Here is a 16,425-nt window from a genome sequence, read left to right as displayed (position 1 = left end):
GAAACTAAATTGACTCACCTTCACCAAAAGTCATAAAAAGAAACAAACTGAGACTGACAATTTAATTAAACTGGTGTGAACAATGTAAGGTACATCATCTTAGCAGCAGCTAAGCCTTGTAAGAGTTTGAGGCAGAAAGCTAGACAGCATAACGATTCTGCTTTTGAAGTTGAGGTACCATTTGCCAAATAGCAGCAATTCAAAAAGTTCATGGAGAGTAAAGATGTTTGGAACCTGATTCTGAAATAGCTCTGAAACATCTTTGAAAGATAGTATGTACACTACAGTGGCATTCTCAACTCCCCTCGGTCTCTTCTTCAAGGCCTTCTTGTTTGACATATGGCAGATAAAGTGAAGAATGTAAACAGAAGTAGGCATGGCGTTACTTTTGACCAGAATTGTCCAATTTCCTGTCTGATTACACTAACCAATGATTGATCAACTGGAAAATAAAAAAATCAGATCTTCCTTGATCTGATTTTTACTAACATTGCAACATGTGTGTTACCATGTTGCTGCAACAACACTTTTAGATGTAAAAGTCAGAAGAAAAAGGGTCAAAAGACTTATTTTTATCATCAGTTAGAGGAAGTAGATAGTTATCATAAGCCATTTAAAAAGATAATAGATATTTATCACATGTATGAGAACTGCAGACAGTATAAACAACAATAAATATTATAAGGCCTCAAATGTTTTTTCTTTTTGATGAGGTTTCTTAATTCTGAAAATATATCTCTGCTGTAAAGCCATATTTCAGCAGATGACAAAAAGATTGAATAGATCAAAGCAAAGTTGCTCTGTTTTATCTATCTACTGTTGTGTGACAGCTTTTGGAAATGTTGACATAAAGGATCTTTTTTTCTATGTAATACAGGCTGCTGTGTTAGTAATCACTAATACAAGATGTATAAAATAGTTTAAAATGTCAACTTTTAATTGAGTTCCTTTTAAATTGACCAAATCGGATATTCACACTGATATCAATATAAACTCAAAGCAAGAAGGCTAGAAAAATGTGCTTTAGCATCATGCTTTAAAGTTCCTAAAGTGAAGTGAGTAAAATCGGAATAGAAAGGTCAAAGCTAAAAAAAAAGAAAAAAAAAACACAAATTAGGGCATCAGAAGTTTTAAATGTCACTGTGTGCAAGCAAACGTGAAACTATATTTAGATTAGATTTATCAAAGGAAGGGATTTTTTTCTTAAAACTTAACTGGAAATGTTGCATAGAAAGCTAAATTGGGGAAACTGATGATTTTTCCAAATAAGTCATTTCCAGTGGAATTGTGGAAATTTGTTTGGAGCTAACCTGAAATTAGGTTAGTTTTAGCAAATTTTATTATATTATATATAATTATAATCATGCACTCAAATATATAATTAATAGTATGTTAATTTATGTAGTCAATGGACTTAGATATGTAAACTCAATAAGCCTGGGTTTTAAATTGTCTATGTAACTCAGGAAGGCACAGTGCATGTAGGGACATGACCTCAATAAACCTTCAGTAAACAGTGCATGATGTCTGCATAATTGAGGAATAGCATATATTTACTAAAGCGTACCTGCTTGACATCTGATATGCTAAATTATATTTCTCCGAATATATCTAAAACCCAATAAAGGACCAAAGTTTAAAGTCTTATTCACTTCCATGGAAAACTTCAGATTTTCAGAATTCTCAGAACATTTTCAACCCTATTTTTAATTAACTAAATAATATCAAAGAAATCACAGCAAAATGAAGCATTTTTGGATTGCTACGTTAAGCCTTCCCAATAAGAAGTCAATGTCCTTTTCCTCCATAAAACCAACATCAAACACCATAAGCTTTAAATTTTATTCTTTCAACTGCAGCTTCCTGATTGTATGTTTCCTGTGTCGTTGCTTCCTTCTACCCACCAAATATAAATTTAATGACTGTACAGACCTTTCAAACAAATCAGAGAGGAGGATCACATTCCAACACTGCTGAGACTTGCCAGAAGAGATACCCCACTAAGTTCCTGTCAATGTTGAATAAAATGACTGCTGAAGAATGCCCCTGCCAGCCCTCCGATCACTCACTCTTATAACCTGCTCCACTCTGACAAAATGTTAAAACATGCTGTGACCTGAAAGAAATATTCTCCAATATCTGTAGGGTAAGAAATTATGCGCCAACAGCTGCAAAAGCTCTAAAAGGTTCAAATTTATACAGTAGATAAACCATGGGAGCAAATGGGTCAACTATGTATCAGATTCATGCTGGCTCTGAAAACCAGACAACACGTTTTTGCATGAACAGTCGGTGCTCCTGTACTGCGATCTCTGCTATAGGAGGTTTCAAGGAGATGTGGGAATGGTTGGTTAAAATAGAGCTGTTTCCTTATTCAGTTGGCCTTCGACTCTCTCTGTTTGCTGTATGAGCGTTTGTAAATTAACTGCTGTTGGCTCATTAGAGCCTGGTCTGCTTTATCACCCAGTAAACTATTGAGACAAACAACAGAGTGGGCCGTTATTTTTCATCTGCTGAAACTAAGCGCCTCGTCCTCTGGGGTTTAATTATCCTGCGTTGAAGTGAATTAGAATTAATGAAACACTTTGTAATACTTTAGGACAGAAGCTGCAGATCTTATTGTCCTACTTTTACCTCTGCAGGTTCAACATGTGTGAGCACTATACTGGTATATCAAAGTTTGATATAATTTTTATTTCAATCATTGCCTGACGTGAAGTCTTATGGGGTTTAATTACCATTTTTCTCTTTAAAAATATTAATTCTTTTGCCTTTGCTTTCTTTTTTTCACTTTGTCAGCTGAAGATGGATTCATGTGCAAGACTCCTGCCATAGCCGACATTGTGATTCTGGTGGATGGCTCTTGGAGTATTGGTCGGATTAACTTTAGGCTGGTTCGAGCATTCCTAGAAAACCTTGTCAATGCCTTTTCTGTAGAATTTGACAAAACAAGAATTGGTGAGTATTGTTTTTAATTTTTCCTTTTTCTATTGCTTGAACAACGTCTTATCTTTTATTGTCCAATGCAGGACTTGCTCAGTACAGTGGAGACCCCAGGATTGAGTGGCATCTGAATGCTCACACTACCAAAGAGGCTGTGATAGAGGCTGTGAAAAACTTGCCCTATAAAGGAGGAAACACACTGACAGGTATGCTGCCAAGCAAATTCTCACCCTACTTTCCGGTTATTATAGTCTTCCAAACACAGATGAGCAAACAGATGACATTCAGAGGTGGAACTGGAATCAAGCCAGTTTGCTTCCTCGGTTTATTAAATTCCCTCTGGTGCAGTTAATTTCAGGTTGGTATTTATAGATTCAATAACAACCTTTGCTGTGCGGATGAGACTGTGGATCAGAAGGTCAAGACAACAAAAAAATTACTTCTAATATTGATTTGATATTCTGCAGCAGAAAATTATGAAAAAGTACATTGAAGCATAAAAGAAGTGTAGTGTAGATTAGAAGGACTACAATTGCATTTTTACTTTATGGAAATTGCCTTTATTGTGTAGTATCTATTGGATGAGATATTATGTGGTTAACAGTTTGCATTAATTATAAATATTCCTCTTAAAAATTTGCATTAATATATCAATCAATCCAAGATTGGATTTTCAGTGCAGAAATCGGAGATGTCAGTGTGAGCTACCTCTGAACTATTATTGCAAGTTTGATCACACAATGTGATCAAACTCAGGAGACAAAAAATCCTTGTCAAACTAATAACGACACTTCAGACCAGTTAAGTTACTATCTCTGACAGTGGCTCCTGCCTTGGTTCTGACAAGTTTTAGCTTCTCTTAGGACCTCAGAGGGAAACTCAGGGTACAACCAAACCGTCAAGCCAGTACATAATGCATCTTTAAAATAATTGGTTGGCACAAGGTTTTTGTCATTTTACACTAGATGTCCTCTTGTCAAGCAAATACTCAGTGCAGTGTTCTTTAATGCTAGTACAACAGCACCACATATTGACTCCAATATTCAGATTTTATTACTTGCAACTTCTACTTTGATTATCTTGTTTTGTTTTTTTTATTCACTGACATTGTACTGTTCTCAACAATCCAGGTCTGGCTCTCACCTTTATACTGGAAAACAGCTTCAAAGTAGAATCTGGGTCCCGGCCTGGTGTTCCAAAAATAGGAATCCTCATCACTGATGGGAAGTCCCAAGACGATGTGATTCCTCCTGCCCAAAGCCTGAAGGATGCTGGGATAGAACTGTTTGCTATTGGTATGTCCTCTCTGTATTAACTCATATATTTTCTTTGTCATATCAAGTAAAAATGTTTTGGAAAGAGAGCTTAATGTTCTGTACAATCCCTGAGTACCCCGAATAGTGGAATAACCATTAGCTCAATTAAAGGAGTGGAACACCCTGCCGCTGGAAACACTTCAGCAACAGTGCAGACAGAGTGTCTGCATAGTGTAGCCTGAGAATACTTATTGGGTTATTGTTTTATATATATGCAAAGTATTCTACAACATATGCATTGACTCTATGCAACTGAACGTTTTGACACCAGTCATATTCAATACATTGGAATAATATTTAAAACAAATTATTATTAACTACATTTGTTAAGTTAAACAGTTTATATAGATTAATTACAGACTGATGTTTTCAAGCCTCTCCTTTTAAAAAATATATTTAATTAAAAGCTTAATATTTGTGGTTAGACTATTAAATCACATCAATGAAAAGACAAAAAACACATAAATGTTGGCTTAATGAAAAGTATGTTTATCACCTGGGGACAGGTTATTATTTTTAAAAGGTACCGTTATTCTGACAAATGAGCATCATCAGAACGTAGATGCTGATTTATCTAGTATGACTCCATATAGTGTACATGAGTATCCTACCTGGGCTTAGTGACATATTAAATGCATAGAAAGCTAGAACAGCAAATATTTTTTTTAAATTTGAACATTAAAATACAAGGCAGATAAGCAATTTGTGCGATAGTTCTTTTTTTCCCCTAAATTGCAAGTTTTAAAATTCAGACTTTCATCTGTTGTAGAAATTAGACAAAATATTTGTTGCATGTTATGCAAACATTTCTGATAATAACTCAATAATTAAATTTTTTATCCAATCTGTAAAGTGAAATTCTCTCTCTTTCCTGCATCATCCAAAACCTCTCCTCTGCACCTTTCTTGTTTTTTTTTGTTTTTTTTGCCTCACAGTCTAAATTTTCCTCTCTCCATTTCTGCCTCTCTCCTCTTCTTTCAGGTGTGAAAAACGCAGATGAAAACGAGCTGAAGGCCATTGCGTCTCCTCCTGAGGAGACTCACGTCTATAATGTGGCAGACTTCAGTGTGATGAGTGACATCGTGGAAGGTCTCACCAAGACAGTCTGTGACCGTGTGGAACAGCTTGACAAAAAAATAAAAGGTTCAACTCGGTTAATAAATCCTAGTGCACATTGGTTATGTATTAGCAACTAAATTCAGTGTCAAACTGCGTAAGCATTTTTATATATATATATATATATGTTGTTGTTTTTTTTTTTTTACATTTTTGTTAATATTATTTATACAAATTGAACACTGCATGTATCACTTCTAATTTGGTCTTTAAATTTTGCAGGAGGAGGAGAGCCAGCTCCACCCGTCACCTCTATTGCAGCCCCTCGTAATCTCGTGACATCAGAGATAACAGCTCGTAGTTTTCGGGTTACATGGACGCATGCGCCGGGCCTGGTGGAGAAATATCGAGTGGTGTACTATCCAGCCAGTGGAGGACAACCAGAAGAAAAAGTATTTGGTTTCTACTGTATTTTTATTTCAACTTTGAATGTACAGTATATATATATATATATATTTTTTTTTTGTTTGTTTTTGATTTACATATTCACGTAATTGCAGCTATTTTTTATGACATCAGGATTGTCCTGGTTGATCCAAAGTCTGAATAGTATATTCAATGCTTTTTAATTATTCCATAGTCATGTCTTGAACTCAGCTCTAATTTGTTTTGTTTTTTTATCCATCTGAATTATCAGAGGGTGTCTTCATGCAACTGATTAAATTTCTGTCTTAGTTTTAACTCCAAATCTATGATCCAAGGCCAGAAACAATATAATCCACAAAAGCAAGAAAAAGAAAATCACTTGAAATGTCATACCACCCTGAACAATTACACTATGTTTGATTCCAAACTCTGTAAGTGATATCTCTTTCACACCAGATTAGGACTACCTCTCAGTCTCCAAGAACTCCAGGGCTGTCCAAATGCATCAACAAAATATTTATTTCAAGCGACAAAAACAGTCATCACTCTACTACACTATGCAATAACTATTTGTGAAATATATACTATGTTGCCGTAAACATTAGGCCACTTGCCTTGACACATACAGGGTTAGGGTTAGGGTTGTATGTAGACAAACTAATATCACATAGCACCAGAATAACTCATCCATGTCGTTATGATTTTTTAATGAAGTTTTCCATCTCCAAACAGTTTAAGTCTGTAAAATAAAACTGTGAAAATGTATTTGCATGCTCAGGTATTACATTTGTAAGAAGCAGTTTGCGTAAAAAACTTTACGTTTGACTCAGTGCAGTCAAGTGACATTCTGTGAAATGACTTTTATGACCATGATATACACTATTGCCATCATGATAATAAACGACCACAACCTCCCTACTGAAGTTTTATGAATTTTTTAAACAGTTAGGGAATTCTAGCAGTCAATCATGCACGATGGAAAGCATCTCAGATTATTTCTAAAGACTTCTCCAAGCGCTGACAAAGGCCACCAGTGATCTGATTGTCAAACATCCTGTCTCTGTTGTGAAAGGAACCTGACTACAGTAAATATTTATGATTTGACCACTATAATTTTTATCACATCTCCCATGTTCACTAAACCCTAGGTATCAAGTCCCAAGTCTTAGAGTGTTTTCTTTAGGCACCTTAATTGATATTAGTTTGCAGGGGATTTCCCAGCACAAGGCAAATAAAATGCCTAAGTGCTGATTTAATGATGGCGTTTTTAATTAAAGCCGCTCTGCTAATCCTTTCAGGGTCACCTCAACAATTTCATTTCTTGGAGTGATCTGCATAGTAAATGGGGACTGTTATGTGGAATTTGCCATTAGGGAATCATAAAACCAAATGCCTCTTAATACTGAGGTAAACAAGATTGTATCCACCTTTGTGTCCCAGCTGCTATATAGATGGGAACATTGAAAACATTAATATGCTAAACAAATAAGGTAATAAACTGGAAATTTTTAGTTGCTCCAAGGCTTGTTTGGGGTTTTATTCAATGCACACTTACATCTTTTATCTGGTTACTTTATGTACGGAAGTTTTCTGTTGCATAGTAAAAGTAGATTTAATTAAGTTTGCTTTTAAACTTGATTCGCTCTTAGATTTTTTCTGTTATATATCAATTGCTGTGTCTGATTCTCCTCTGACAGTTTTTCATTTAATCTCTTAAAGGAAACAAAAATTATAATGGCAAGTGGTGTGTTTGCAAGCTAGAAATTCTTGCAAGTAATTTATTGGACAACTAAAGAAAATGAAAAACCAGAAATAAATTTTAGCTAAAACTATTTTGTGAGAAGATAATTGGTTGAAATGTTTCCTCCCTTTTTATTTTCAACTGTTAATTTCTATAGTTATTATACGAGTACTTAGTAATCTTTTGTAGTTTTTTGGCTCAGACTTTGACTTTATTTTTACCTGATAATGTTTTTGGACATCGGTAGAAACCTCGACTGACTGGCTAATTCCAGCTTTTTAAAAAGAATACAACACCTTTCATGCTTACTGGCACTCTTAATAAAGATATGTAAAAAGCCTCAAACTAAATTATTATTCATTGCAAGTGAATAACCCTTCATTAATTAAAGTACATTCATTTGGTTAAAGAAATCGCATTTTAGGAAATACATTTGTTAATAAAATCCTTTTTGACTAGCACTCCTAAGAATTCCTATTAAAGAAGTGTCACTGTAGTATTTTTAGAACTATAAACAATCATTTTTTTAATTGATCCAAGCATCTTGGTAGTTTTATTTTGTAATCCAAGACTTCCTGTTTTCCCAGTCTACAAACATGACCTCATACAAAGGTGTATTTGTCATGGTCACTTAAAAATGTGAAGAATAAGACATTGGCATTCAAGTAAGTCTAATTAGTGGTAAAAGCTACTAACCTAAACTTGCCCATATTTATAAGAATTAAAAAGCCTAAAACAACTGGGACTGTGACAAAGCAGATTGGCAATAAATAAACTTAATATGAAACTTTTTTCTGTTTATTTAGTGATTGGAAAGCAGTGTTTGGAGATCCAGATCCTGATTTTAAGGCTGTCTTTCAGGTGGTTGTGGGGACAGAGAACAGCGTGGAGCTGACCTATCTGAACTCCCTCACTGAGTACCAGGTGGCCGTTTTTGCCGTCTACCGAAGTTCTGCCAGCGAGGCCCTGAGAGGAAGTGCCACCACATGTAAGCATCTGTGGTTACAACCTGTAAAAATAACTTTTTTAGACTTTTGACTGCACTATACTTACATCCAGTTGCTTAAGAAGAAAATAACTTATTTTTCACCTAATTAAAAAAAAAAACGACTCTTAATTTTCAGATTTCCATATAAATATATTATCTCGGTGTAATCTTTTTGTTGCTTAAAATAGAACTGATAATATAGAGAAATGTAATGGTTTTGAAGCCTTTTGAAATCTTTGTATTCATCCACACTGGTAACAGGCCCCTGCATTTGCTATGGGAATTGAAAGGAAATTGGGAAACAATATTATTAAACTTAGCTTTGCAGAAACTAAACATAAACTAATCATCACAATAAAATCTGTCATATGTCTTATGCCATCCATCCAGCCATCCGTTTTCTTCCGCTTATCTGCTTAAGAAAGCTTAAGAAAGGAGGCCCAGGCTTCTCTCTCCCCAGCGACTTGTTCCAGCTCCTCTGGGGGAATCCCAAGGCGTTCCCAGGGCAGCTGGGAAACATAGTCTCTCCAGCGTGTCCTGGGTCTTCCCCGGGGCCTCCTCCCGGTGGGTCGTGCCCGAAACACCTCACCAGGGAGGCGTCCAGGAGGCATCCTGACCAGATGCCCGAGCCACCTCAACTGGCTCCTATTGATGTGGAGGAGCAGCGGCTCTACTCTGAGTTCCTCCCGGTTGACCGAGCTTCTCACCCTCTCTCTATTGGATTGCCCAGACACCCTATGGAGAAAACACATTTTGGCCGCTTGTATCTGTGATCTCATTCTTTCGGTCATGACCCAAAGCTCATGACCATAGAGGAGGGTGAGAACGTAGATCGACTGGTAAATCGAGAGCTTCGCTTTTTGACTCAGCTCTCTCTTCACCACGACGGACTGGTACAGCGCCCGCTTTATGTCTTATGCAAAAGTATTAAACATTAAAATTGAACCATAAATGTAATGTAGGAATTCCATTATGCATAAAAGGGCTTATCCTACTATTCAACAAATAGTTTTGCTTAGGTCTAATTCTAAAACTGTTGCATGAGGCATCATCCTCACACACCAGAGCAATCTATCCTGTGTAATAGGTGCTCAATTATCAAAATGAGAAATTCCTCCCTTCTGGTCAAGAAAGAAAATTAAGTAACAGGTTGACCTTGCTCTACAGTTAATGGCATTTGGATATTGCCATGAAGGATCGTTTTTCCATGAAGGATCGGTTTTTAATGTGCAGATTTGTGGTCATTAAATCTGATTTGGTTTCTATTTTGATCAACATATTTATAAAGTGGGTTATTTTTTAAAGTGGTAAATTTATCAGTGTGATCTGTATCTTTGTCTTGCAGTGGCACTGCCCACAGTGAACAACCTAGAGTTATTCGATATCACTCACAGCACCATGAGGGTCCGCTGGAAGATTGCCGCGGGGGCTTCGGGGTACATGATCCTCTACGCCCCGCTGACTGAGCAAGAAGCTGCAGATGAGAAGGAGGTAAACAGCAGTCCACCAAATGTGAAAATGAGAAAATTTATAAAGCAAACAAAAAAATGGAAGCAACACATTTCTTAGAGCAATTCTGCACTTTTTATAGTCTCATTTACCCGTTATCGTCTGCTTAAAAACTGCTACATTTTTCAGGTCCGATAAGGGTAAATGTCTAAAATGTCTTTTTTAGGATAGAGTAATGTTCACCTGTTGTACCCCTTGTGAAAACCTGGACTAGACATGATTTTCAAAGTGAATTAATTATTATAATGTGGTCTATATATGCTAGGTAGGTTCACAGGAACATACAGCTGCTGGTTGAGCAATCAACCCTCCACCAATCAGCTAACTCGATAGTGATCACATGTCTTCATAGAGAGATGAGAGATGAAAAAGAAAGAAAATAAAACTGTATAAGAAAAAAATAAAACTTGATGGAAGAGTGAACAAAAGGAAAAGGAACATTTTATTAAAAAAACATAGCAAATACAATTTTATTACATGTAATGTAATGTAATGTAATTGTACATTCTATGTACAAAAGCAACATTCTATATTTTGCCTTTATTTTCTATTTTAAAAAAGTCAATTTCATCGAAGATATTGAGGTACACATTTCTAAAATGGCAACATAGAAATAAGCCACTGGTACCGGAAATTGTTGTTCTCTCATTTTTTTTCTATGCATTGTGTGAAATAGTATAGCAAATTCTTATGCCATTTTGTATTTCTTAAACTGTTAGAAAATAAAGCAGAAAGACTGCAATTGTAATCACTCCGCAATCACTGGCTGATTGTGATTCTTTCAGCACATCAGAGCATCATTTTAAAAGGATGATAAAATCATGAACTCTCTCTGCAGTTCTGGAAAATGAGTCACACATGACAGAGGTGGATAAGAGGTGGAAAAGGCACAGCCAGTTGTACTCACCCTTTCCCATTAGACCTCATTATTCCTGCCTTTCCTTTCCCCTGCAGGTGTAAGGCAATAAAAACAATTCCTGAAGGAGTTAAGCATGAGAATGGATGTGTTCCAGAAGCAAGATGAGTCTGGCTCTGTGGTTCTAGTGTCATAACCCAAAATTTGGCAGATTTCAGCTTATGCAAGTTGCACTGACATCCCTTTCTGGGATTTGGGATTTTATTTGAGGACATTTTTTGAGACTGAGGGAAAGTGAGATTTTATTCAGAGTGAAGCACAATGGGGAATTGGAGAAAGCATACTCATAGGAGTTTACCATTTTTTTAGCAGCAAAATAGACAAATTGCAGTCATTATAGCAGCTTTTTTCGAGCCCATTTTGGTCTTGGCCCATCTCACATTAGGTGTTTGACGTAATCTTCAAGTCCAAAAAGCAAAATAAGTTATTTACAGGGAAGAGCAATATTAAAATAATTCAGTGAACCCCATTTAAAAAATTCTGAACTGTGCCTTCCAAGAAACTTGAGCAAAGTTTACAATATGCTAATTACAACCTTGTGATTCCTTAAAAACCATTATATTTTACTTTACCAGGCAGGTGAAATTGTTTCTGTGCAGCAATTCCTCAATATAAGAATTTCTGATCAACTATGTAACAGCTTTTTTTCTGAAATTTCCTGAGTAATTCAGAAAAAGTCTTTAGAATATTTAGTTACATTTTGGAGTTAGATCAATGTTTAAAATAAGGTATACACTTTAATGAGATACAAAACATGTGAGGTGATCGGAGTTTATTCTGGCAGTGTTCACCCCACTCTAAAGGTACACAGCCATGTTTGATCTTGTGGGTTGAACAAATAATCATTCATCAACCTCTTGCACAGCTTCCAGAAGTTTGTTGACTCCATGCAACACAGGTGTAAGGCAGTTCTCAGAAACTAAATATTTGTTGAGTGATTCACAGAAAGGCTAAATGTGCAAGCATTTTTCATGAAGTTTTAAAAGAAAAATGTGGCCAGTGCTCATAATTCAATGCCCTTATTATCATTTTCCACCATCTTCTGTTAATTAATGACAAATTTAATCATTTAATTTTTCCTGTTTGGAATATGAAAAGAATATACAGTGTTTTCATCGCATTTTCATGTTTAAAATGAAATCTTTTATGATTGATTTACTTTTTACATCTGAATGCAGGTCGTAGACAAAAAGGCAACTGAACAACCGTTTTTGGTCTGTAATTGACAGATTCATTTTAGTTTTAACAATTTTCTTTTGAAAAAAAAATAATTTAGTCGCTCAAAGCTCTCAATGTTGAATCAGCAGCCTTGAAAGCATCTTTTTGAAAAGCTGGAAGGCCTTCATTATGTGACTGGGTGGCTGCATCGAAAGGTTGTCAGTTCTCAACCTTCTTACTGAGTCTCACATTGTCTCATTTTACCTTGAGTCTCCTGAAGCTTTTCTGACCGAGCTGTGTATCTGAAATCATTTCATTAAATATATCTTGTTCACAGCTATGCTTGTTCGAATTGTATGGGCCGGTTGGATAGATACGATGGAATCACAGAGAGATAACATGAACAATTTAAACTGGAGTCAAAAGATGTTGGAGTGAAAAATACGGCATTAGTTTTCAGATAGAGGCATTCATACTGTTCTGCGTTGTGTCTGTGTGCGTACAGGTGAAAGTGGGTGATTCTGTAAATGAGGTGGAGCTGGAAGGATTAACTCCAGCCACTGAATACACTGTAACAGTTTATGCCATGTATGGAGAGGAGGCCAGTGATCCCATGACCAGCCAGCAGACCACATGTAAGTCTCTATCAGGAAGATTTTCAAGCTTCAATAGATCTTTGAAGATCCTCTGTACTGTCCATGCTCTGTTGGCTAATGTAAAGTATTTAGTGTTTTTTTTTTCACATTTTATTCCACAGATAAGTTGTGATTCTCATTTTCCCACAACTTTTTTATCTAATAGTTCAAATATTTTTCTGTACATTTTCTTATTAATGACACTGTGGCACAGCTGCAGTGCAAAAATGCTCATACTCCTCTTGCTTATGTTGCAATCACAAGCTTCAAAACAAATTATAAATTGATACTCGGTAGGATAGGCTAACTATGCTAGTAAGTGAACATATACTTGCATTCAGCCTCTTTAATTGGATACCCTAAAAAAATACATTGCAGCAAACTGCCTTGAGAAGTTTCCTAATGTGACTTAACAGTAAAGATTCAAGTAATATGAATATATAAGTAGTGTATTTCTGTGTCAATAAAATGTTAGCAGTTTAATCTGCAAAAATATCAAAATAATGAAAATGTCAAATAAAGCAAAACCACTTTAATATTGAATATTAAGATAACACTTCGGGACGTCGTATGTAAAACATCTTTTGTAGCTTTAATTGAGAGGCTTGGTGGTTCTGTAAAGAAATTTGAATGAGTCTTTCTGCAAAACTTCAAGGTAAAATCGTGTAAAAGATAGAAGAATTAGACTTCAGGTAATCTATATGTAATTTACTTAATAAAAGGTTTCTTACTGCTTTTTATCACCTTCATCTCAAATTACTTTAATTCTTATTGGTGCACCTCACTCTACTTGAGTCATTTAATACTTTCCTTGCAGCTGCCTGCTGTTCATTTGGAAAGAAATCAAATCACTTATGGAAGAGACTTCCGTTTATGCATGAAGCACGCTTGAATTCACTAATTTTAGCTTGTTTTCAGATCTGTATAAATATCTGAATTGTAGGACCTTGATTAGAGGAAGCTAAATTTCTAACCCAAACGCTGCATCAGATACATTTTCCTGATTAGGTTTTAGTCTTGACTTGAACATTTTCTAATCAGTGGAATAAGATGTAATGATATTTACTTTAGATTTCCACCATCTTTGACTTTTTTTATTGACTTGAGCATGAAACTGTCATGCTCAAGTCACGTTTCTGGCACTTACTTTTTTCACCAACAAAGAAAGCTATCAGTCTCCTATCCTTAAATCTGTGTCCAGCTGTCTCTCTCCCAGATATTTCCTGCATGCGGCTCTCCATCCTGAGCCTTGATTAGAGTCTGTTCCTGTTTAACTGTCTCCAAATCTTTACCATTCTTACTAATTTGTGTTTTATTGCATCTCCAAAAAGGAGTGAGGCATGTGGCTTTAAGTCAGGGAATGTTTGTCAAGTCCTGCAGCTACATATATGCAGTGTTTTTTCAGTGGAAGGGACTGACAGCTTTCTCAGTTGACTTCTCATGAGATATTGTTCCAGGCAGAAGGCATGCATTCTCTATTAACTAAATTTGCTGTGCGGTTATCTCCTTAACCATTTTAGCGATTTCTTTTTGTTGTTTTTTTTCAAGCAACACCTTATTTTGTATCTTTGAGGTCCTACTCAACTCTTCTCTACATAAACTTTCAGGTGTTTTTTCTACCTTACACAAAACAAATTCAACTAAAAGTTTGGGTTTGGTAAGCAATGTAAAAAAAGTACAAAGTACAGACAAATTATGCTTAATTGCAATAATGTGAGTGAGTAATGCAAGTGGTTTCTTTCCACCCTCGCTGAGATGTATCATTAGAATCATCAAAAAGCTAAATTTCTTGTCACCGACGCATCACGACGCTGCATGATACGTCATGATGCCGCATGATGGAGGTTTAATCTGCTCTTATTTTTTCTTTTCATTCAGATCCCACATCTCCCTGAAGCCTCTCATCCCTCATTTTGCTAACAGACTTGACAAAATGAGGGACTGTCATCTCTTCCATTGTTAAGCCATAATGCACTCTGATGATCACTGTTGTGTAAAAAGCAGATGCAAATGACCTTGATAAAAATGCAGTATAACGGAGAGTAAACAGAACAGTGCTTCAAAATAAGATCTCAAGCTAGATGTGAATATATGAGGAAAGGATTTTGTGTTTTGTTTCCATTATGACATGTATTCAAACTATAAACACAAAATGAATATCTTTATCACTTATCCACCTATCAACAAGGTTCTACTTATTTTCACATAATCTGATGACACACAATACAAGTGCTGCGAATAAGTAATGACTGACTACTTATGGAAAATATACATTTTATGCCACTTGTTGAAGAGAAAATTAGTTAAAAGAAAAGAGGTGAATATCATTAATTTAAAAAAAAGGTTTTATTGGCTCTAGTGGCCTTTATTTGATAGTTAATTGACAGGAAAGTGGGTAATGAGAGAAGGGGAAGACATGCGGCAAAGGTTGCCAGGCCGGGAATCAAACTCCATGTATGGAGGAGTAAAGCCTCCATACATGGATTGTGCTTAACCCCTGCGCCACTTCAGCACACCCATTATCATTAATTTCTGTGCCTTCCTTCTGGGTCTGTCTGGGTTTTGATCTGAGTTCCTGAACTATCTGGTGTATAATTAAAGAAGGAACACTGGATTTATCTGTACTTTATGAAAGTACAAAAAAATCCCAATACAGAAAAATTATCCATCTTTAAAAATAAAAATGATTCCTTCTGGAAAGAAGAAGTACGCTGCAGTGACATTTAAGGAAGCATCTGCAAACCAGCAAGAATTATGAAACTTTGCAAACTTTCCTATCTTTCCACCTTTTTTAATTTTCCATCCTGCTGACTGAGGCACAACTTATAGTAAAAGCAGTGGCAGTATCTCCTCCCTTGGCTCATTTTTCTTCTATCTCTCTACTGGTTTGTCTTTGCTGTGACCCTCTGTATAATTGAGGTGAAGCAGTGGAGAGAACAATCAGGGTTTTTCTCCTCCTCTTTTTTTCATTTTTTTAGAAAACAGATCAGTAATTCGAAGCAGAAAAGTTCCAACGGATCGGACTAAATCAGTTTTCCACGCTGAATTTAAAACCACAACAGGCACGACATTTTATTTTAGACCTTTGCAGTTCTTCCAAGAGAAAGAGGAAGAATTAAAGCAGGAGATGAAGTTGGAATGAAGCCTCAGGGAGTGGTAGTGATGTAAGTGGTAGTGATGTAATGAGGTTTAGTCCACTTTATAATTAAAATAGTGGAGTCCAATAACTCTTGTTATAAACCCCATGAGAGTGTGAGAGAAACAGAGAATGTAAAATCAGCAGCTCATTCTGTGTTAGATGTCATGATTGTGTTAATGTTTTTGCTCCTGACTTCCTAATTAGCTTGATGATTGATAGCAAGTCTTTTCTTATTTTTAGTTTGAGCTTTTTCTTAAATGTTTTGTGTTCTCTCATCTAGTGTAATATTTTAAAGCAGAAAGTAGTTTCCATTCACAAATGATCTTTTTTCTGTTCAGTACCACTCATCCCAGCAAGTAACCTACGTTTCCAAGATGTGGACCACAGCTCAGTTCGCATAACTTGGGATTCCCCTTCCAAGTTGGTGCGAGGCTACCGTATCATGTACGTCAAGACCAGCGGAGTCCAAACTACTGAGGTGAGCTAGTTCAGCTAACCCCAACTTCTCAAGGAGGCCAGCAAGACTTTTGTTTTTCACTTTTAACCTGATGCTCCAGGCAAATAAAGAACAAAACCGACCTATGTAGATCTTTTCAAA

The 16,425-nt window shown here is 36.0% G+C and overlaps 1 protein-coding gene across 5 annotated transcripts in view; it reads left to right on the top strand.

The window, feature by feature from the left end:
• The window catches only part of col14a1b (collagen, type XIV, alpha 1b), a 139,630-nt gene that overhangs the window by 45,089 nt on the left and 78,116 nt on the right, over positions 1 to 16,425 (top strand). For all 5 annotated transcript variants that reach the window (XM_028035230.1, XM_028035227.1, XM_028035225.1 and 2 more), the window contains 9 exons: positions 2,800 to 2,958; positions 3,030 to 3,149; positions 4,074 to 4,238; positions 5,241 to 5,402; positions 5,598 to 5,767; positions 8,344 to 8,470; positions 9,816 to 9,961; positions 12,559 to 12,688; positions 16,166 to 16,305. In XM_028035230.1, coding sequence (XP_027891031.1) covers positions 2,800 to 2,958; positions 3,030 to 3,149; positions 4,074 to 4,238; positions 5,241 to 5,402; positions 5,598 to 5,767; positions 8,344 to 8,470; positions 9,816 to 9,961; positions 12,559 to 12,688; positions 16,166 to 16,305 — 1,319 coding nt within the window. The remainder of the gene's footprint in view (positions 1 to 2,799; positions 2,959 to 3,029; positions 3,150 to 4,073; positions 4,239 to 5,240; positions 5,403 to 5,597; positions 5,768 to 8,343; positions 8,471 to 9,815; positions 9,962 to 12,558; positions 12,689 to 16,165; positions 16,306 to 16,425) is intronic.

The sequence above is a fragment of the Xiphophorus couchianus genome, chromosome 13, assembly GCF_001444195.1.
Source record: "Xiphophorus couchianus chromosome 13, X_couchianus-1.0, whole genome shotgun sequence".
NCBI classification, from domain to species: Eukaryota; Metazoa; Chordata; class Actinopteri; order Cyprinodontiformes; family Poeciliidae; genus Xiphophorus; species Xiphophorus couchianus.
This window is presented reverse-complemented; position numbering and strand designations above follow the sequence as displayed.